We start from the raw sequence: 21,096 nt of genomic DNA, 5'->3' as shown, positions 1-21,096 counted from the left end.
TCACCGAGGCTGGGCACCTGAGCCGAGTGTTCTGCTCTCCTGTTCACCTTCATGCCTGGGTACATACTGCACTCCAAAGAAAACAAGCAAGAACAGCCACAGAAAGGTCTGTATGGGGGCTGGCGCTGTGGCGCCCTGGCCTGAAGCGCCGGCATCCCAAATGGCACCGGTTCAAGACCTGGCTGCTCCACTTCTGATCCAACTCTCTGCTGTGGCCTGGGAAAGCAGAAGATGGCCCAAGCCCTTGGGCACCTGCAGCCACGTGGGAAGACCTGGAAGAAGCTCCTGACTCCTGGCTTCGGATCGGCACAGCTCCGGCTGTTGAGACCAATTGGGGAATGAACCATCGGATGGAGACCTCTCTCTCTGCCTCTCCTCTCTCTCTAACGCTTTCATATATATAAATAAACCTTAAAAAAAAAAAAAAAAGGGTGAGGTCTTGCTCCTACCCACTCCTCCCTGGGCTCCATCAGCGTACTCGACCCGTTTCTTCCCACATATTACACCTGCTGTGCTCAATCTGCCTGCAAAATAGTCTGCATGCTGGGCGGCTCCCACGGCAGAAAGCAAGGAAACTGACAGAGGCCAGAAGCCAGCGGCACCGCGTCCGGGACACACTGGCTGCCACCCGTGCTCCCGAGGTGTGGAGACCACGGTCACCGGCACAGGGCAGCACTGGCATTCACCCACCTGCCCTGGCCACAGCAGGACCCTCCCTCCACACCTGCGTCATACTAGGAGCCTACAGACGTCCCACAGAGGCCTCTCATTTGCGTATTCCTTGGTTCCCTTTCCAGTCTAAAGAAGGTCACAGATGTAGGGACAGCCAAGACTAAGGTGCTTCAAGGTCTTTAAAACAGTAACTGACGAGAGGAAGGCAGAATATACAAAAACAGTTCACGTCCTCAGCCCTGAGGACGTGAACCCCAGCAGGCCAGGTGCCCAGCCAGCCCGGCAGATGGGCGCCACTCCCTTCCCTACCCCACCGGACCAGGGCAGCCGCTGGCAGGAAGCAGGCCCAGCCAGGAGGCTCCCGGCTCTGCCTCCTCAGGGATACGCCAAGCACTGGAGGAGGCAGGGGAGTCTCCACGGCCTTGGCGGATGCGCGGACACCACAGCACCCAGCGAGGGAAGGTGTTCTGACGGCGAGTGGCTGTGTGGACGTGGCCGGTCTCCCGTCTGGCGCTGAGACACACTGCTCCGTCCTGCACCTGAACGCCATCTCTTACCCAAGCACCACGAGGCAGTCACAGAAAAGGCGCCACCCACTGGGCAGCCCGAGGCGGTCCACCAGGCCCACTCTCACTGCAGTGTGAACTTGAACCCTGCTAACTCGTCTGCAGCTCTCCTGGAACTGGCAGGCGTGTCTCAGGCCTGTGGAGGATCCAGGTCCACTCCTGTCACGGCAGCATCCGTCAGTCGTTCTCTAGTTCGGCGTCGTCCCTGGGTCCGGGGACGAGCGTGCAGGCTGGGGTCCACGTGCGATGCCACCCACCACGCAGAGGGGTCTTACTGGGCTGAGGGAGTCCCCTACAGCAGAACTGTGATGGCTGTGCAACTCGGTAAATTTTAAAATCACTGAACTACACACTGAAAGTGGGTGAACTCTATGGCATGTCTATCGCACCTCCGTAAAGTTGTTGATTTTTCATTTATTTGAAGGGCAGAGTCACAGAGAGAAAGAGACCAGAGACCTTCCACCCACTGGTTCAATCCGGCAACGGCCAGGGTTGGGTCAGGCTGAAGCCAGGAGGCAGAACCTTCTTCCAGGTCTCCCACATGGTTACGGGGGCCAAAGCACTTGGGCCATTGTCTGCTGCTTTCCCAGGCACATGAGCAGGGAGCTGGACTGGAAGTGGAGCAGCCGGGAATTGAACCGGCGCCCCATGGATGCTGGTGTTGCAGGCGGCAGTTTTAGCCATGCCACAACGCCAGCCCCTGAAGTGTTTTTTTTTCTTAAAGACCCATACCAAAGTGTAACATTTAATTGAATTGTAATCCTTGATGCTTTTAAAAATGAGAAGGTGGGTGGCACACACCCGATTATCACGAAAACAGCCCAACCTTCAGGGTCCCTGCCACAGACCCTGAAGGGAACCCAAGGACTCAAAAGCAAGCAAAAGCCGTTTCTTCAGAATGACGCCGATGGCCAAGCAGCAGACGCTCACCACCACCCACCACACGGGGCCCGGCTGCACGGCCATGGAGACACCGTCACCAAGACAGGCAGCAACACCGGGAGGAGCGCTCGGGCACTGCTGTGGGGGGATGGCGCTGCCACTCTGAAGTCGGCGTTGTAGCAAAACACCCCAAACAGAACGGCGTATACCAGCAACCCCATCTCTGGGATGTCCTCAAAACTGGAAGCAGGGTCTCGGAGACACGCCCCTCCCGCCCCGCGAGGCTGGCAACCCCGCGAACGAATGACTGAGCAGGTGCTAAATGGAAAGGTATCCAACACTAAAAAGAAAATTCTGCCCCGTGTCACAAGGTGGGTGCACTGAGGCCAGGAAGCCAAGTGAACCAAGCCGTCACACGAGGCACCCAGGACAGGACCGACGGCTGTGGCGGGCAGAGGAGCTGCCGTTCAGCAGGTGGGGTGCTGCGGCTGAGATGGCGTGGGCGTGGGCGTGGGGGTGGCGACGGCTCATGTCAGTGGACTTTCCACCACTGAAATGGTGGGTGCTGGGTGGGGCAGTTACGATGCCACGTGAGACACCTGCACCCCATCAGAGTGCCGGGACTCGAGTCCCAGCTCTCCACGCCGCTTCCGGACAAAGCACACCTGGGAGGCAGCAGGTGATGAGTCCTGACACGCATGCGGGAGCCCCAGATGAGTTCCAGGCTCCCCGCTTCAGCCTGGCTGTTGCAGGCTATTCGAGGAGTGAACCAGCAGACGAGAGCTCTGAGTGTCTCTCTCTCTGTGTTTCAAGTTCTTCTTTTTAATTGAAGAATGCAGTTAAGATGGTGTATTTTTAAAAGATCTGAAAGACAGTCACACACACACACACACACGCAGTCAGTTACACACACACACAGTTACACACGCACACACACACACAGTCTACAACGGCCGACTCCAAGCCAAAGGCAGGAGCCAGGAGCTCCAGCTGGACCTCCGTGCGTCAGCAGGGCGCTGGCGCAGAAGCGGAGCCCCAGGAATCTGCCCAGTGCTCCGACAGGGGCGCTGGCACTGCGCGGAGCCCCAGGAATCTGCCCAGTGCTCCGACAGGGGCGCTGGCACTGCGCGGAGCCCCAGGAATCTGCCCAGTGCTCCGACAGGGGCGCTGGCACTGCGCGGAGCCGCGTCCCCGGCTGGGCCACAGCAGCAGCCCCCAGGATGGAGACTTTTATACTCTACGTATTTCACCAGCCAACTGCAGGAGCAGAGGTGAGGGCGTGTGCCAAGACAACTCTGGTGCTGCTCCCAGAGGGATCAATCAGGAGACAAAGCCACGCTACTCCTTTGTGTCCTCTGTGGACACAGCTGCGTGTCCCGACTCGACAGACACACAGCAGATAAGAACATGCCACCAAGTGCCGAGCCTGAACACCTCTACCAGCTGCGCGCCCAGGTTCTGTTGCCAACGCTCACAGACAGCAACGTGTCCCCCTGCACGTAATGAATCCACACTCACAACTTGCCGCGGAATTAGGGCTGGAAGATTTTTCCCATCAGGGGCCTGCGTTGTGGCACAGCAGGTTAAGCTGCCACTGGCAAGGCCAGCATCCCGCGAGCGCCAGTTCCAGTCCTGGCTGATCCACTTTCTTCAGTTCCCTGGTAACGCGCCTGGGAAACCTGAGCAGATGGCGCTGCTGCCTTCCCGGGTGCAGCAGAGGGAGCTGGACCAGAGTGCAGCAGCCAGACGGACCCGTGCCCACGTGGGAGGCCGGCGACGGCTTGCCCTGCTGCGCCACACGCCCCTCAGTCTCGTCGCAGCGCGCGTCAGCGTCTCGCTCCCTTCCTGCTCGCTGGTCTTGCCCTGTAGACAGACGGCGCTGTCCACTCAGCTTGGCAGCTTCCTCTTTCTGGGCCACCGTGACTTGTGCCGTGAGCTGGCCTCACGCTTTCACTCCTCTGGGACAGAGGCCACACGTGGAAGAACCGCTGGGTCCGAGGTGACGCGTGGCTGCGGCACGAACAACCCACTAGCAGCTGTGTGGCGGCTAACACAATCGTTTCATTTTTCTGTAAAAATGTTTTGTTTTTATTTTTGTATGTATTTACTTACTTATAAATGTATGAGCGTATGCCTGTTTGAGAGACAGAGACGGAGGGACGTCTAATCTACAGGGTCACTCCCCAGACACCTGCAAAGGGCCTGGACTGGATCAGAGCAAATCAGGAGCCAGCCAGAAACTCCAGCCAGGCTCCCACCTTAGCGCTGAGCCGGCCCCTGGTGCCCCCCAGGGCGCACAGCAGCAAGAAGGCAGAACTGGGGGAGCTGAGACCCGCGTGCAGGTGCTCTGATAACGCGGGCAGGCAGTGTAACGGTTATGCCAGTGCCTGCCCCTCGCTTTATGTTTAAAGCAATTTCTGGGGCTGGCGCTGTGGCGCAGTGGGTTAATGCCCTGGCCTGAAGCGCCAGCATCCCATATGGGCGCTGGTTCGAGTCCTAGCTGCTCCACTTCCGATCCAGCTCCCTGCTGTGGCCTGGGAAAGCAGCAGAAGATGACCCAAGTCCTTGGGCCCCTGCACCCACGTGGGAGACCCAGAAGAAGCTCCTGGCTCCTGGCTTCGAATCAGCACAGCTCTGGACATTGTGGCCAATTGGGGAGTGAACCAGAGGATGGAAGACCTCTCTCTCTGCCTCTCCTCTTTCTGTGTAACTCTGACTTTCAAATAAATAAATAAATCTTTAAAAAAAATAAAGCAATTTCTCTGGGGTTAGTGCTGTTGTGCAGTGAGTTACGGCGCAGCCTGCAACACAGGCACCCATACTGCAGGGCCGATTCCAGCCCCCGCTGCTCTGCTTCTGATCCAGCTCCAGCTAATATGCCTAGGGAGGCCGTGGACGATGGCCCTAATGCTTGGGCAATGCCACCCATGTGGGAGACCAGGATGGAGCTCCTGGCTCCTGGCTTCAACGTGGCCCAGCCCTGGCTGTTGCAGCTATTTGAGGAGTAAACCAGCAGACGGAAGAGATCTCTCTCTCTCTGCTTCTCCCTGTCAACCTGACTTTCAACAATACATGTGCAGTGTGGCAGAGGCCGCTAAGCTGCTGCCTGTGATGCCAGCATCCCACATGGGTGCCAGTTCGAGCCCCAGCCGCTCTATTTCAATCCTACTCCCTGCTAATGTACCCAGAGGAGGAAGGCCAAATTACTGGGACCCCTGCACCTATGTGGGAGACCCGGATGAAGTTCCTGGCTTCAGCCTAGCCCAGCCCTGGCTGTGTGGTTCTATTGGGAGTAATCGAGCAGATGAAGATCAGTCTCTCTGTCTGCAACTCTGCCTTTCACATAAATAAATAAATAAATCATTAAAAAAACCTTTAAAGTAGCTTCTCTTGTTATTGAATTCATTTCAATTTAACACTAGACTGTAGAAGCAAAAACTTCCACATCCAAATAAATCTTATTTCTTAAAAAAAAAAAAAAAAAAAAAAAAGATATATTCTAGAACACTGGAAGAATCACTCATTCCCATTCTCACTTGTCCTACACCACATCACGCTACAGCACAGGAGAAAGATAATTAGGTTCAGAAATGATCCTGACCTGTCCCAAGTGAGCATCGAAGCGCTGCCTGCCCTGGCTCCACGCCACCATGGCAAGGACCCTGCCACACGGCTCAGTCACTGCAGCCCAGCTCAGCACTGGTCTAAGGCAGAGGGCACAGCACCAGCCCGCCGGCTGAGACGCCCACAGCCCCCAGGCACCTCCCGGACTGACCACCTGCAGCCCCTCAGGAGTTTCACTCCTGTTCTGTGCTTTCGTCGGACTCTGGGGCTGCTTCAGTAGTGTGGCCTCGGGCTGCCGCCGGTCGACCCCGCCGCCTCCGCGGTGAGGGCGTGGGCCGGTCCTGCGGCCAGCCGCACTTCTGGGCCGTCAGAGCAGAGCACGCGGCAGCCTGTGAGCACTGCTGACCGAGACGGCTGCAGACGCGTGCGCGCGCAGGGGCTGTCCCCAGCACTGCTGTGATGTAACAGGCTGACGTAACTTACTCCCGCACCCTCACAGAAAAGAATCTGCTTAAACTGAGACTGAAACACCGCACCTCACACACCAGCGCCGGGCACTTCCTGAGGGGCTGCATGTGCCTCCACAGCCGGGCGGCCGTGATCTTCAGAGCAGCCACACACCCACCGTGTCGGCTCCGGGTCCAGGGCCCACGCAGGCTCCCCCAGCCGCCTGGCCCCGGGGGCTCAGGGGAGGCAGCTGCACGGCAGGGCCCGCCACACGCACATGTGACTCCGAAGGCCGACTGCTTCTGAAGCACCCTGAACGGAGCCCAGCGCTGGGGCAGCACTGACTGCAGGACGGGCCTCACCATGCCCAGTGCCTGTCCTCTCCCTGAGCGCACGTGTGGTCTCGGCCTGCGCCTGCTGGCTGGGCTCCCAGGCTTCCAGGGAGGAGGGCTCCAGCAGCCCCCGCCCCTCGGAGCCCCCTTCCTCTGGCTGCCCAGTGGAGTCTGGATCCAGGACAATCAAGTGTGGCCTCTGGGGAAGGCACTGGAGAGTGGTGTGGGGCGTTTGTACCTTTAACCTGGCCTCTGAATGGAATGGAATTGGACAGTGGTGGAGGAAGAGTGGACAATGCTGTCACATCTGGAAGAGAAGCACAGGGAGCGCCCGTGAGCTCGGCTGCAGCGGCGCAGTGAGCAGTCACCCAGGGCTCTCGCGACCGGGCGGACACCTCCCTGCTCCGCCGGGAGAGCGCCGAGTTGCAGGAAAAGCGCACGGCAGACACCCCGCAGCCAGAAGTTCTCGTCTGTCTCCACGTCTCCCAGGGCCTCAGGAGACAGCACCGGCCTGCTGAGGCTCAGCACACGCTCTGGTCTCTCTGTATTCTCAAAGAGCATCGCACCAAACTGCCGCCCGCTGTGCCGACCTCACTCCCGGCGTTGCTCCCAGGAGCGCCTGCTGCCTCCCGGCCTCCCTCGGCCCTTCAGAAATCAGTCCGAAGGAAGCGTGTGCTTCTGCTGCGTCTTGCAGGTAAGTGGCCGCCGTGCACAGGCGGGGAAGGGTAGCACGGCACCCTGGGTGCGCGGCCTCGCAGGAAGGATCAGCTACGTCCCACTCACAGGTCCACCACCAGCGGTGTGCCTGGAGCCCAGCGAGGCCAGGCTGGACAGCTCCTTGCCACAGCAGCCATTGAAGTGGGGGAAGGGCCAGGGAAAGGGCCCACTGTTCAGTGCCCTCCCCACCCCCCCACCCCCCGTGGCAGCCTGCCCCCAGGAACAGCCCTGCACAGTGCAGGGCCCAGGAAGGGCCAAGCCAGAGGAGGGACAGGACATAGTTACCTTTCATGAAGAACCGGCAGGTGGGGCGAGGCCTCACCTTCCTGTCGCTGGGGTCTTTCACTTCACCTTCTTCCAGGTCATCGTCCTGCAACAGGAACACCGTCTCAGCAGGGCGGCGCACACGCACGCACCAGGCCCTGGGCACGGGCACTGCGGTCTCCCCAAGACCACGACCGGCCCTCACCAGCTCAAGCGTTTCCCAACCAGGCTGGTGCTCTAGGTGGCAGCGGTGATCTCAAAGCTGGTCCTGGGCTCAGGGGCCACGAGAACACAGAGTGGGTTCAATGGCCCGAGAACCACAGCGCTTTCCACAGGAGGGCTTTATTTTAGCTCTCTCAATAACCTACAGCAAATTTACAGAACCTGATACTTTGTATCCCTCCAAATTAAAGACGAACCTCCTGTAACTTAGTCTTGAGGGAGGGGGAGTCAGGAGACTCGGTGAGAACACGGCACCGTCAGCGAGGTGTGCGAAGGAGCGAGGTCTCTCGTGGTCCAGCGCTCCCACCTCTGGCTGTCAGGTTGAGAGAACAGGAGCTTCACCAAGACCAAAGCCTGGGTCGCACCCAGGGATTCTAACGAATGGCCAAGACCTTACTGTCGCTAGGGCCTGGCTCCACTGACCCACAGCCAAAATGCCACACGTGCACCCAGCTGTCCTCCCGACAGCCCAGGCTCTGGGCACTGTAGAGCCGGCACATCCAGGACAGAAGCCCCGGCCCAGTCAGCACTGACCGGTCACGAGGGCAGAGGCTTGGGGGCCATCCAGAGTCCTCTGCCCCCGTCCCCTGAGTACCGCCCTCAGCCAAACCACTGCCCAGTCTCACCTGTGGTGAAACCACCTCCTACGTGGTCCCCTCCTGGTCTTTCCTGAGCCCCTCCACGTGTTCCCCACCGCGCAAAGCAGCCCCGTCAAACCGCAGCCCGCATGCTGTCGCTCTCCTGCCCTTCCCGAGCTCCTGTCACCACGGCTCCTCGCAGCATACGGAGGCTGCACACGGCCATCCCCGCGCTGACCACCCACCGGGCGCCTGGCTAGACCTCACGCCCCAGCAGAGAAGCACCGTGTCTGCCCACTCACCCCAAATCCTGAGCGTAGGCAGTGCCGGCTGGCTACAAACACTCGAGAATCCTTTGCCGAATGAAGAAATGCTGAAATTAAACCCTGACTTTATGCTGACTTAAATGTCGGTATGATTTCCTCCTTGAAATTATCTGGCTTTGGAAGTATTTTATAATAAAAAGTCAGCAGAATCGTTTCTTCAGGGCGTGGTCAGAGGCCCTCTGCTCCTGCCACACGCAGCCTCCGCCTGCAGTGCCGGCATCCCACACGGGCACCAGTTCCACACCCGGCTGCCCTACTTCTGATCCAGCTCCCTGCTAAGGCGCCTGGGAAAGCGATGGGAATGCCCTGCACCTACAGGGGAGACTGGAAGATGCTCTGGGCTTGTGACTTCGGCCTGGCCCAGCCCCAGCCATTGCAGCCATTTGGGGGAGTGAATCAGAGAATGGAAGACCCCTCTTCCTCTCTCTCTCTGACTCTACTTTTCAAGTAAAACCACACCAAACCCTCCAATCTTCCTGCCCCACAGGAAGTCAACACCCAGGAGCTGACATGCTGAGTGCAGAACAAGGGAGAATTCCACCCGCACACCAGGCCAGACGCAAGCAGGCGGGTGTTTCTGCAGCACTCGCTCAGGCTACACAGCAGTCCCCGAGCTTCCCTGGAGTGTGCACGTCACGCAGACCACACGGGGCGCGAGGCGGCCACTAACAACCATCAGTAAGCACACCAGAGACGACCAGTGATGTACACAAGACAAACGGGGGCCAGCGCTGTGGCGCAGCAGGTTAAACCAGGCCTACAGCGCCAGCATTCCATATGGGCACCAGCTGGAGTCCTGGTTGCTCCACTTCTGATCCAGCTCCCTGCTAATGTGCCTGGGAAAAGCAGTAGAAGATGGACTAAACACCTGGGAGCTTCTGTCATCCATGTGGGAGACCCGGATTAAGCTCCTGGCTTTGGCCGGCGCCGTGGCTCAACAGGCTAATCCTCCGCCTGCGGCGCCAGTACACCGGGTTCTAGTCCCAGTTGGGGCACCAGATTCTGTCCCGGTTGCCCCTCTTCCAGGCCAGCTCTCTGCTGTGGCCAGGGAGTGCAGTGGAGGATGGCCCAAGTGCTTGGGCCCTGCACCCCATGGGAGACCAGGAGAAGTACCTGGCTCCTGCCTTCGGATCAGCGTGGTGCGTCGGCCACGGCGGCCATTGGAGGGTGAACCAACGGCAAAAGGAAGACCTTTCTCTCTCTCTCTCTCACTGTCCACTCTGCCTGTCAAAACAAAACAAAACAAACAAAAAAAAAAAAACAAAACAAAAAAAACCACTCCTGGCTTTGGCCTGGCCCAGCCCCAGCCATTGTACCACCTGGGGAGTGAACAAGTGGATGGAAGACCCCTCTCTCCGTCTCTTTCTCTGTAACTCAAATAAATAAATAAATCTAAAAAAGAAAAAAAATAGAAGCCAGAGGTGGGTGTTGGCCTTGGTTAAGGTGCTGGTTTGATGCCCACACGCCATCCATGAATGCCTGGGTTAGTTCCCAGCTCTGGCCCCCAATTCCAGCTACCTGCCTATGCAGCAGGCGGCTCAGGCGAGGAGTGCCTGCCACTCACGGGAGAAATCTGGCCTGACTTCCCGGCTCCTGGCTTGGCCTGGCCCAGCCCCTAGCTGTTGGGGCGTCTGGAACAACCAGGATGAAGATTCTCTTATCTCTGCCCCACCTTTCACGTACAATGCAGCCTCCAGGGCAGGCACACACCACGCCTCGCACAGAGCAGGCCTGGGAAAGCGTCCCCTGTTCTTCTAATGGAAAAAAGCCAGACAATGTCCAAACACACTCTCTCTGAGCAGGCGTCCTCCCCTGGGCAGGGCTCGAGACAGCACCCCCTTAGCACGGCACAGCCCCTCCCCCAAGCAGGTAAGCACAGGACCACACACAGCCTGCAGCGGCTCCGGAGAGCTGTGAGGGCAACCCTTAGTTCTCGGGGCTTCTGGGTCTCAGAGCCACGAGGGGGGACCATGGCCCACGCTTTCTCACACGGCTGAGCTGAACACCGGCCACGTACATGGTACGGAAGGCCCCCGGCCCTACTGTCATGCCACGGGGCTCTCCCCAAACATGGTGCAAGCAGCTGCCTCCTGGGCTTCAGCGCAGGCACGGCTGGGCTGAGCACCGACGTCTGACAGTGCGAACTGATGCCCCAGTGCAGGGACTGCAGTTCACACCCAGTTCACACCCAGTTCATCTGTCCCCATGATCTAGGGGAAGGCGCTACTGGAGCTGAAACTCCAAAGGCTTTCTGGATGCTTCCACCCAGCGGTTCCTGGCCATCAGAGGGCCAGGATGGCCAGGGAAGGACACGGGCGGCAGCAGGTCGGGAGGAGCCTGCGCTGTTCCACTGACCAGTGAGACTCTCTGGAAAACCAAACCTGCTAAGGGCCTTAGCCGCCTTCCTGAGAGCCTGTGTCCAGTGGCGTGATTTCTCCACGGGCTCGCCCAGCAGAGCAGAGCCTGTGTGGGAATGCCAACAGGGCCGCTGCGAAGAGAACGCGCAGCGTGTGAGCCTGGGAGAGACCTGCAGACCCCAGGCTGAGAACAGGGTCTGGGAGCAGAAGCCAGCACTAGCACCACACGCTCCTGCTTCTGTGCTGGGTCCCTGGAGCAGTCTCCTCACGCTCAGAGCACTCCAGGGAAGACCCCGGCCACGGCAGCTCTCACTTCTCAGTGTTCCACCTTAACTGTCCCAAAGCAAGTGGAATGCATCTATCCACACGCAGTACTGAGGGACCCTGCCTGCAACACGCCAGCCCCAGGGCTGTGGGCAGGCAACAGCCACATACACACACACACACACACACACGCGCGCGCGTGCGCGCGCACAAGCCCGTCTGCTGGAAGCAAGTGCACACAACAAAGGTGCTAAGGAGGCGGGCAGCAAGTCTGCAGAGCGGGCGACAGTGAGGCTGACAGGATGGGGGAGCCCTGGGAAAAGAGCTGGCTGTCTGGACATCAGGGCGCTTTCGTAGGGGCTGGAAACACCTGCATGGCTAAGGCCTCTGTCCCACAGCAGGGACAAGCTCTGGGCCGTCCTGTTGCAGGTTCCAGGCAGCCCAGCGCACAGTGGCCCTCCCCAGCAGGGCCCGCATGTCAAGACACAGCCCAAGAGGGAAGCAAACGGCCTCCCTGCTGCTGAAGAAGCGGGGCTGGGGTCTCCTCAGCAGCTGACAAGGGGCTGCCATGCACAGCACAGCACACGCTGCAGCACCTACGGGGCGAGGTCTGGGGACCAGCAAAACAAGACCAAGGGTGCTGTCCGTGCCCGGGGCTCGAGCCTGCTCCCCAGCGCCCACACCACAGCCCAGGGAGCCCCATCGGAGAAGTCCACTGCAGGCCTCGGTGACAACTGAAGCCAGGTCTGCGGTGAGTCGTCTTACCTGGAGCAGGGCGCCCAGCACCCCGGGGCCCTGAGCAGGGACACGGGGGCTTTTTCTCCAGAACCCAACAAACCGAACTCGTCTAACTGCAGCCCAACAGCTTCATCTCCGCCCAGACCGACAAGGCCGTCTCACAGCGTCACCTCCTGTCCCAAGGCAGAGGGTGGCCCAGACGGCCAGCAGGACACTCGTCTGAAGTCTGGCCGGCAGCCTGGTGAGACGCCTCCTGAACCTGGCTCCTGAGTGCGCTCACACGGCGTGGAGGCCTGCTCTGGGCAACCGCGGGGAGACGGCAACACCAGCACAGCCAGGCCAGCGTCCGTCACAGCAGACGGAGCAGATGTGTAAAGGCACTGGGCGCACAGGAACCACAGTCTACGGGAGGGACGGTGCTCAGGGGGAACCTGCGGTGAGCATCCAGCTCGCCACTGCCCACCCCGTCTGTGGAAACCCCCCCCATCCTCTGCTCCAGCACCGCGCAGGAGCACAGACCCCACCCACCGAGCAGGGAAACAGAAACCCAGTACCCTTCAGCCCACTGCCCCCAACTCCTCTGAAAAGCACCGTGCTGCACACTCAAGCTGTTTCCCAAAGCCCCCTCAAAGCTCTCCCAGCAGAACCAGCTGCCAACAAAGCCTGCCCTACCCATGGCCAGGATCGCACACGGGGCCACCTCCTCCTCGACGCGAGAGCCAGAGGCCCACAGGCACACTCCCCAGAGGACAGACGACAGGCCGTGGGGGAGAGCTGAAGACGCCCACAATCAACAAATCTAGAAGAATCTGGTTCTTCTGCATCTCAAGAACCAAATAAGAGCCAAAATTCATGAGGGCTCCAGTTCAGTGCTCACTCAAATATGAACTAAGGAAGACAAGAAAAAAAAAACCAACTCCAGACCGGGGCCAAGCACGGGAGCACAGGCCACGGCGGCCACGGCGAGGGAGGGGAGCCTGCCGCGCCTCCTCTGCTTCCTGACTTCCCGACAGGGGCCCAGGCGGGCCCAGAGCAACCCCGCGTGGGCCTCCCTCCCCTGCCCGCACACTCACGTCGATCTCCCCGTCGTCGATCTCCCCGTCGTCGTCCTCTTTCTTCTTCTCCTTGGCGGCCTCCAGGGCGTCCTTGTCGCCCGCGCTGGGGGCCCCAGGCGTCCCCGCGCCCCCGGGAGCACCGTCGCCCTTCTCCTCCTCCTCCTCCGCCACAGCCTTCTCGGCCTCCTCCTCCTGCACGGCAGGGGCCGGCTCCTCGGGGACCTCCTCGTCATAGTCCAGCTCGTGCTCGTCCAGCTCCCGGGTGACCGAGGAGGCTTCGTCCCTGAGGTCACTTGTCGGGTCTTCGTCCCCATCGTCCCCCTCCTCGCACGGCGAGTGCATGGGGCCTCTGCTCAACACATGGGCCTCGCTCGCTCGGTCCTCCTCATCGGAGGGGTCCTCTTCCTCCTGGCCTGGCGCCCTGGCTGCCCCCTCCTCGTCCTCCAAGTCAGAGGCCCTGCCCCCAGCCCCATCCAGATCCTGATCGGACCCGCTCTCCCTCAGAATGTCGTCGTCCGAGAGCCCCTGCTGCTCCTCTTCTTCCTCGGGAGAGCGAGGACCCCGTTCAGGGCTCTCGGCCACATCCATCGGGACCCACAGTTCTGCAAGACAAGAACACGTTCACAGCAGTTAGCCAGTGGACAGCAACCCCGTCCCGATTCCCGACCTAGCGGGGCAGCAGGACTGCAGCAGTGTCGGCACGCCACCCCGCAAGGCAGTGCCTTCGCAGTCCCGTGGTTTCAGCCATTGTGGCCGGGGCCCCTTCCCTTCCTCCTGCGGGTGTCATGCCTGCAGGTTAGCGCAACGTGGGCAGTGAGGTGTGGACTGCAGGGGCAGTAAAGCCCGCATATGGACCTGCATCACGGAACAGCTGGAAGCGCTGTTCTGGAGTCAGCCTGAGGGACCTGCCGTGCGCAGCCCCTCCCCGGTGCCGAGCGCCCTTTCCCTCGCACGGTTTCCAGACCACACGGCAGGCTGGCGCCCCACTGCAGCCACTCTCGGCAGAGGCGTGCACTGCTCCACGTGGTACTGGCTGCGGAGTCTCTCCAGAAACAAGTGCAGACTCACAGAGACCCAGTCACTCCGATTCCAGGTCCATGTTTACGAACCCAGATCGAGTGATAAGTGAGGTTTCCCGTCTCTGCGCTCAGTATCTGAGCAGCACAGTGCCGCGCTTAGACAGGCGGTGCACGTGGGGCGAGGACACCGCCACCAAATGGTCTACACGCAAACCCTGCCCTCCACCAGGGGTCTGGGGTAATAGGAACAGTGCCGGCCTCACGCTTGCCGGCTTCCTTCCGCAAGGCTGTTTGAAACCTGCCTGGATCCCAGCGTGATCCTGGACGGTTCAGTCATCCCAAGTCGACCCTGAGTTTAGAGGCTGCAGGCCACACACACACACACACACACACGCTCCATGTGTTCATATGAGCTGATGATAAACACAGCTAAGAGGACAGGCCGTTTAGACACGCAGTGTCGGGAACCAGGATCTGAACCTAATTAAAAGGTTTCGTTGCCGTCCATGGAAATCACAACATGAGGTGCACATGAGGACCAAAACTCCCCGCGCACGTCAGAAGGTCAGCAATAATGCAACTCACACACCAATCAGCCCTCCTAAGTCACCCACACGAATAATACAACTCACACACCAATCAGCCCTCCTAAGTCACCCACACGACTCATTTCTGGCTTCTAACTGCACTATGCAGAGGAACAACCATTTTTAAAAATATTTAGAGTCTTTTACTTATTATTTATTTTCATTTTATTTGAAAGGCAAAGAGACATAGAGAAAGATTTTCCATCTGCTGGTTCAGTCCAAGTGTCCACAGCAGCCCAGGCTGTCCAATGCCAGGAGTTAAGAGCTGTGCAGGTCTCCCATGCGCGTGGCTGGGACCCACGTGCAGGAGTGACCACCTCTGCTCCCAGAGTGCACCTCAGCGGGAGCTTGAGTGGAAGTGGGGCCGGGACCCACGTGCAGGAGTGACCACCTCTGCTCCCAGAGTGCACCTCAGCGGGAGCTGGAGTGGAAGTGGGGCCAGGACCTACGTGCAGGAGTGACCACCTCTCCTCCCAGAGTGCACCTCAGCGGAGCTGGAGTGGAAGTGGGGCCGGGACCCACGTGCAGGAGTGACCACCTCTGCTCCCAGAGTGCACCTCAGCGGAGCTGGAGTGGAAGTGGGGCCGGGACCCACGTGCAGGAGTGACCACCTCTCCTCCCAGAGTGCACCTCAGCGGAGCTGGAGTGGAAGTGGGGCTGGGACCCACGTGCAGGAGTGACCACCTCTGCTCCCAGGACCCACGTGCAGGAGTGACCACCTCTGCTCCCAGAGTGCACCTCAGCGGAGCTGGAGTGGAAGCGGGGCCGGGACCCACGTGCAGGAGTGACCACCTCTCCTCCCAGAGTGCACCTCAGCGGAGCTGGAGTGGAAGCGGGGCCGGGACCCACGTGCAGGAGTGACCACCTCTGCTCCCAGGACCCACGTGCAGGAGTGACACCTCTGCTCCCAGAGTGCACCTCAGCGGAGCTGGAGTGGAAGCGGGGCCGGGACCCACGTGCCGGCACTCTGGTCCAGGAGCCAGGAGTTTCAAGCATATCTTTAAAAGGAAAAGCTTTATTTATTTATTTATTTGAAAGCAGAGTGACAGAGAGAGAAGCAGATCTTCCATTCGCTGGTTCACTCCCTAAGTAGCCGAGGCTGGGCCAGGCTGGAGCCAGGAGCCAGGAGCTTCCTCCGGGTCTCCCATGGGGGGCAGGGCCCAAGCACGTGGCCCATCCTCCACAGCTCTCCTGGGCCACAGCAGGAGCTGGGTTGGAACTGGAGCCCTGTGGGGGGCTGGCACCGCAGGTGCTTCTTTACCTGACAAGCCACAGCGCCGGCCCCCCAAGCAGTGTCTTAACTGCTGCGCCAAATGCCAGCTTTGAGAGGATTACTGGGAAGAATTACTTAAAAGTCATCACGAAAACGGCGTATTCTGCTGAAAATGAGGCCACCCGACAGCTTCTGGGAGAGCGTTCCTGCAGCCCCAGGCAGGGGCGAGGGTGAGGGGGCACGCCCACCGCTCAAAACTGGAAAGGGGGTGCTGGCGGCCTGCTCTGCAGTCATGGGGACTGGTGGAACACCTGAGATGCCGGCCCCTCTCCGGGCACCGGCTACGGCACTGCACTATTCCAGCACCTCCTCCACAGAAGGGCACAGCACGTGGCACCAGCAGAAAGCTGGCGGCCGGCACCACGGCCTGAGACCTCACGAGCCCAACTCACACCGTCCGGCTAATGGTGACCCTGCAAAGTCCTCTCTCTCTCAATCAACTGTCACACAAAACAAAACACAACGTCTGGGGGCCGGTGCTGTGGCACAGCGCGTAAACCCGCCGCCCGCAGTGCTGGCATCTCATATGGGCACCAGTTCAAGTCCCGGCTGCTCCACTTCCAATCCAGCTCTCTGCTGTGGCCTGGGAAAGCAGAAGATGGCCCAAGTGCTTGGGCCCCTGCATCCGCATGGGGGACCTGAAGAAGCTCTTGGCTCCAGATTGGCACAGCTCCAGGCATTGCAGCCGTTTGGGGAGTGAACCAGTGGATGGAAGACCTCTGTCTCTCCTTCTCTCTCTGTAACTCTGCCTTCCAAATAAATAAATAAATTTTAACTCCCCACCAAAAAAACCCAATATGCCCCAAGGCCAGTGCTGTGGCGCAGCAGGTAAAGCAGCAGCCTACAACGCTGGCATCCCATGGCGCACTGGTTCGAGTCCCAGCTGCTCCACTTCCTATCCAGCTCCCTGCTAATGTGCGTGGAAAGCAGTGGAAGATGGCCCAGGTGCTTGGGCCCTGCACCCACATGGGAGACCGGGAAGGAGATCCTGGCTGTGGCCTGGCCCAGCCCTGACCGACGCAGCATTTGTGGAATGAACCAGCAGATGAAGATCCCTTTCTCTCTGTCTCTCCCTCCTCCCGTGACTCTGCCTTTCAAATAAATAAATCCTAAACACAGAAATACTAACACTTCAGTAGATTTTAAAAAAGTCCCCTCAAACAAACTTAAAATAACCCACACTCCACAGAACGCCGCCCGCCTTGCCACACGCTGCCCTGCGGCCGGCCGGCTCCTCTCGGGGGCCCAGCTGGACTGTGCGCACTTCGTCCTCCATCATGACAGCTACGAGCAACCATCTCTCATAGTCTGGCAAACTGAGATGGAATTCCTAAGCCGAGAAAGAGGAGAGCCCCACCTCAGACACCACACAGCGCTGCTCCCCACGGGGCCGCTTGGGGTGCTATCGGCAGTGGGGCTCTGGGGCGGTCAGTCTAGGGTATCCCAGCCTTCCTCCTCCGGGTAGCGGGAAGGCAGTGGACACTCTGAGGCTGTTACAACGAGGCAGAGACGAGGAGCAGAGGATGCCCTCCAGCTATAAAAACCATACCCCCGCAACTCCCGAGTCCAAGCCCAGGTGTAACTCAGCGACTGCTTCACCGGACCAACATCCCAGCATCCACCGCACGCGAGACTGCATCACCAAAGCGATTTCTGTGATGAAGCCAAGGGCCAGGATGTGCCGGAGACCACAGTCAGGCCCCACACCACTGTCCTGCACACGGCCTTCCTGACCAGTGCTGCTCCCTGTCCCGGACGGGGAACCCGGGGCCCGCGGCATGCACGCTCAGACCTCTCTGGTTGCCTGCTGGGCGCGGCACCCCCCACTCGACGGAAGGAGCTACTGCTCCCATGGGGAATTGAGCCCCTCTCCCCCACTTCTTCTTCTTTTTAAAGATTTGTTTATTGGAAAGGCAGGGTTACAGAGAGAGAGGAGAGGTCTTCCATCCGCTGGGTCACTCCCCAATTGGCCACATCGGCCGGAGCTGCGCCGACCCAAAGCCAGGAGCCAGGAGCTTCTTCCAGGTCTCCCACGCGGGTGCAGGGACCCAAGCACTTGGGCCATCTTCCTCCACTGCTTCCCAGGCACATCAGCAGGGAGCTGGATCGGAGGAGGAGAACTGGAACTGGCGCCATACGGGACGCGGCACTGCCGGTGGCACTGCAGGCAGCGGCGTTCCCGGCTCCGCCGCAGCGCGGCCCCTCCTACTCGTGACCAGCGCTTCGACAGCACAGGAGGACCCAGTTCTAGAGTGGTCTGCGAGCTCGTTTTCGGAACCCAGCACAGACGAGTGTTTCTTCTGCGCTGACCCATCGGTGTCCCTCACGCAGCCTCTGACACGCTGCCCACACGCGTGACGCTCGCTCATCTGCAGACTACAGTGACGACCTCACGGACCGTCAACACAGGACATCACTGTCTGGCATTCTAGACTTGTCTCACGTTCAAACATTTGTCAAAGCAACACGAGTCCAATGAAGAAAACCCAGGGAGCCATCCGCGCTGAGCCCACAGGAGGCACTGCTTGAGTCACCCCCTAGGGGACGGCCGCTGGGCGCTGACCAAGCGACCCGGGCGCAGACGGCTCTGCCCGACTCCTGCGCGAGCCGTGAACGGACCCAGGCACCTGTCGTCATCCGAGGCAGCCCAGCTCCGCCATGCAGCCCCACGGGGACCTGCCAGAGGGGAGCACCACTCCCCAGACTAACACGTCTTGCCTGGGTACGCAGAGCACTGCTCCCTGACCTGTCCCTGCCACCGCGCTGCCCCGCGGCTCCTGTGTGCAAAGGCTGCCGCGAGACCCTACCCCACAGGGCGCGGGCAGGGCCAAGGCCCACTTCCGTGTTCCCCGGGCTCACATCCAGACCGGGACACCTGTCAGACAGAAAGGGGCTCTGTGGGCGCTCAGCGCCCTCGACACACGGCCCCCAAGGAGGCCCCGACCGGCTTCCCGGGGAAGAAGCCGTAGGGTCTCCACGGACCCTCCTGGGACTGTGCTGCCCAAGCAGAGGCTCCCGCCAGCCAGCCGCCACCAGCAGCCCACGCCACACCTTGCCGGCGACGGGAGATGGCCGAGTCCCGGGTCCTTGACTCTGGGCATCAGTGTCCTGTTTTGAGACGAACGCGGCTTGGCCGATACCCCAGCGCGCGCCCCACGGCCTGCGAGGTGCAAAGCACCCGGCGGTCTCCCGGCAGGCCCTGCGCGCTCCAGTGCTCTGCTCCAGGGCAGCGAGCCGGCCTCTGCAGACACCCCAGCAGCAGGAAGGGCCGGGAAGTGCCCGCGCGTGGACAGCACCTTCCTCCTCACCCGCGCGCCGGGGCCTGGGGGTCTTCCTCCCTCTAAGTCAGAAGCTGCAGCGCACCCGTCCACAGCCTGGGCGGAGCGAGCCTGCCCTGCTCGGGCGGCCAGCAGTCCCCACCGCACAGGTCCAGCGGGCTCTGGCGACCGAGGACAGCCGGGCCGAGCCCTGAACGGAGCCGCCCATCTGAACCGCTGCCTCGCGTTCTGACCGACGACCCCACGCAGGCACGGGGCCTACAGGACGGGGGCCGGTGTCGGACGCCAGGGCCACCGACTCCGGCCTGCTGCCCGGGGCAGGGCCACGGCGCGCCCGTCTGCTCTGGGGAGAACCCACGAAGCCGCCTCTGCAGCGTGGGGCATTTCCCACGGAGACTGTGGGGCGCGAGCGTGCTGGGACGCGCTCAGACGACAAGCGTCAGGGCAGGCTGCGAGCCGCCTCCACCGGGGCTGGGAGGCGGGAATCAGCCAGGTCCCGGCCGAACTCTGCGAACGCGGACCTCGGCACCGGGAAAGCGACGGATCAGAGTCCCGCACCCCGACGGGACCCCCGCACTTGCGAAGCCAAACTCTCCGTCTGTCCAAACGGGTCCGGAGGCCGACGGCCCTGGAGGAGCCGGCTCCGCGAGTCAGGAATCGGGCTCCCGCCAGGGCACGGCCGCAGGTCGTGAGGGCTGAGGTTCCCCCCAGCGCCAGCGGCCCCGGGGCCCCGAAGCCGCGGGACCGAGTTCCACGGGCTCCGCCGGGCTCCAAGTTCTCCGAGCGCCCACGGGCGAGCCGCGCCGGCCACTCCGGGCGGGCCCGCGCGCTCCTCGCGCCGCGCGCCGCAAGCATGTGCCGCGCGAGTGGCCCGGAAGAGAAATGACAGCTTCGGCGAAACGCACACCGCGGCGCGGCCCGGCCCGCGCCGCCCCGGCACCCACTTCCCGGCCGAGAGCCACGCCGCGGCCGCGGCTGCGCACCGCCGGGCCCCGGGCCTCGCTCCCGCCGCCGCGGCCTGCCCGCCGCCCGCCGGCCGCTTACCTCAGCGCGAGGGCGGGGAGGAGGCCACGGCGCCGCTGGAGTCGGGGCGGCGCGGAGAAGACGCTGCTTGGCCCTTCCGCTTCTCACAGGCTCCGGCTTTCGGGGCGGCGCGGGCGGAACAAACGGGCTCCACTACCCGCGGAGTACGGCCATTGTGCGACGTCATCGGGCCGCGACCGCCGTCCGGCCGGCCGGCGGGCTTCCCTCTCTGGCCCCGCCCCCCGCCGCTTCCTTCCGGCCTCGACGCGGGCGCCTCGGCGCGGCCCCGCGCGGCGCGCTCCCGCCGAGCCTCCCACGGCGCAAGCGCAGCCTGGCGCCCCGCCCCTCCGGGGGCGGACCCGGGCCCGCGCTGTCCGACGGCGCCCGCGAGGGGGCTCCCCGCGCCGCCCGTTCCCGCAGGGGCGCCGGGTGCGGTGCGTGGGTGCGGCTCGAGGCGTGCTGGAGGTTCGTCACGAAGCTTAAAGATCTTTTTTATTTGAAAGGCGGAAGGAGTTCCCGGCCCCCGGCCTCCCGAGCGCGCGCAGCCACCGGGAGCCACGCCTCCCTCCGGGCGTCCCGCAGGGAGGCGGGGGCTTGTGAGGCAAATCGGCTTTTCCCCAGAGGGGGCGGATGGCGGGGCTTGCCCCTGGTCCGAGACTTTCCAGGACTCCCCACGATTATTGAGTTGGCCAGTTTCTGCCAGTTTTTCTGACTCCCTCCGCCACGTCGCCTGCTAGGTTTGCCACGCCCCCATCCGACTGAGCCTATGAGCAGCGGTGTGGGCTTGTGCCTCCACCAATCAGGACGAGGGGGCGTGGCCACCGCGACGACATAAAAGGGATCGGCCTGCGGGCGGCTCCCCGGGGTCCTCGCCGGCTACACTGTGCGGCCGGGGGTCTCTATGAGGCTCGGTCCGGGATCCCCGCCCTCGG

The 21,096-nt window shown here is 61.4% G+C and overlaps 1 protein-coding gene across 2 annotated transcripts in view; it reads right to left on the bottom strand.

Moving 5' to 3' along the window:
• Positions 1 to 20,425, bottom strand: part of ZC3H18 (zinc finger CCCH-type containing 18) — a 48,612-nt gene extending 28,187 nt beyond the window's left edge. The window contains exons 1-4 of one of the 2 annotated variants that reach the window (XM_051840228.3): positions 20,186 to 20,425; positions 13,003 to 13,586; positions 7,466 to 7,550; positions 6,702 to 6,770 (exon numbers count right to left, since the gene is read on the bottom strand). In XM_051840228.3, coding sequence (XP_051696188.1) covers positions 6,702 to 6,770; positions 7,466 to 7,550; positions 13,003 to 13,572 — 724 coding nt within the window. In that variant the 5' untranslated portion in view covers positions 13,573 to 13,586; positions 20,186 to 20,425. The remainder of the gene's footprint in view (positions 1 to 6,701; positions 6,771 to 7,465; positions 7,551 to 13,002; positions 13,587 to 20,185) is intronic. The other variant, XM_051840229.3, reaches the window with a different exon arrangement.
• Between the last annotated feature and the right edge of the window lie 671 nt (positions 20,426 to 21,096).

The sequence above is a fragment of the Oryctolagus cuniculus genome, chromosome 18, assembly GCF_051225735.1.
Source record: "Oryctolagus cuniculus isolate XC-2025 breed Fujian yellow rabbit chromosome 18, ASM5122573v1, whole genome shotgun sequence".
NCBI classification, from domain to species: Eukaryota; Metazoa; Chordata; class Mammalia; order Lagomorpha; family Leporidae; genus Oryctolagus; species Oryctolagus cuniculus.
This window is presented reverse-complemented; position numbering and strand designations above follow the sequence as displayed.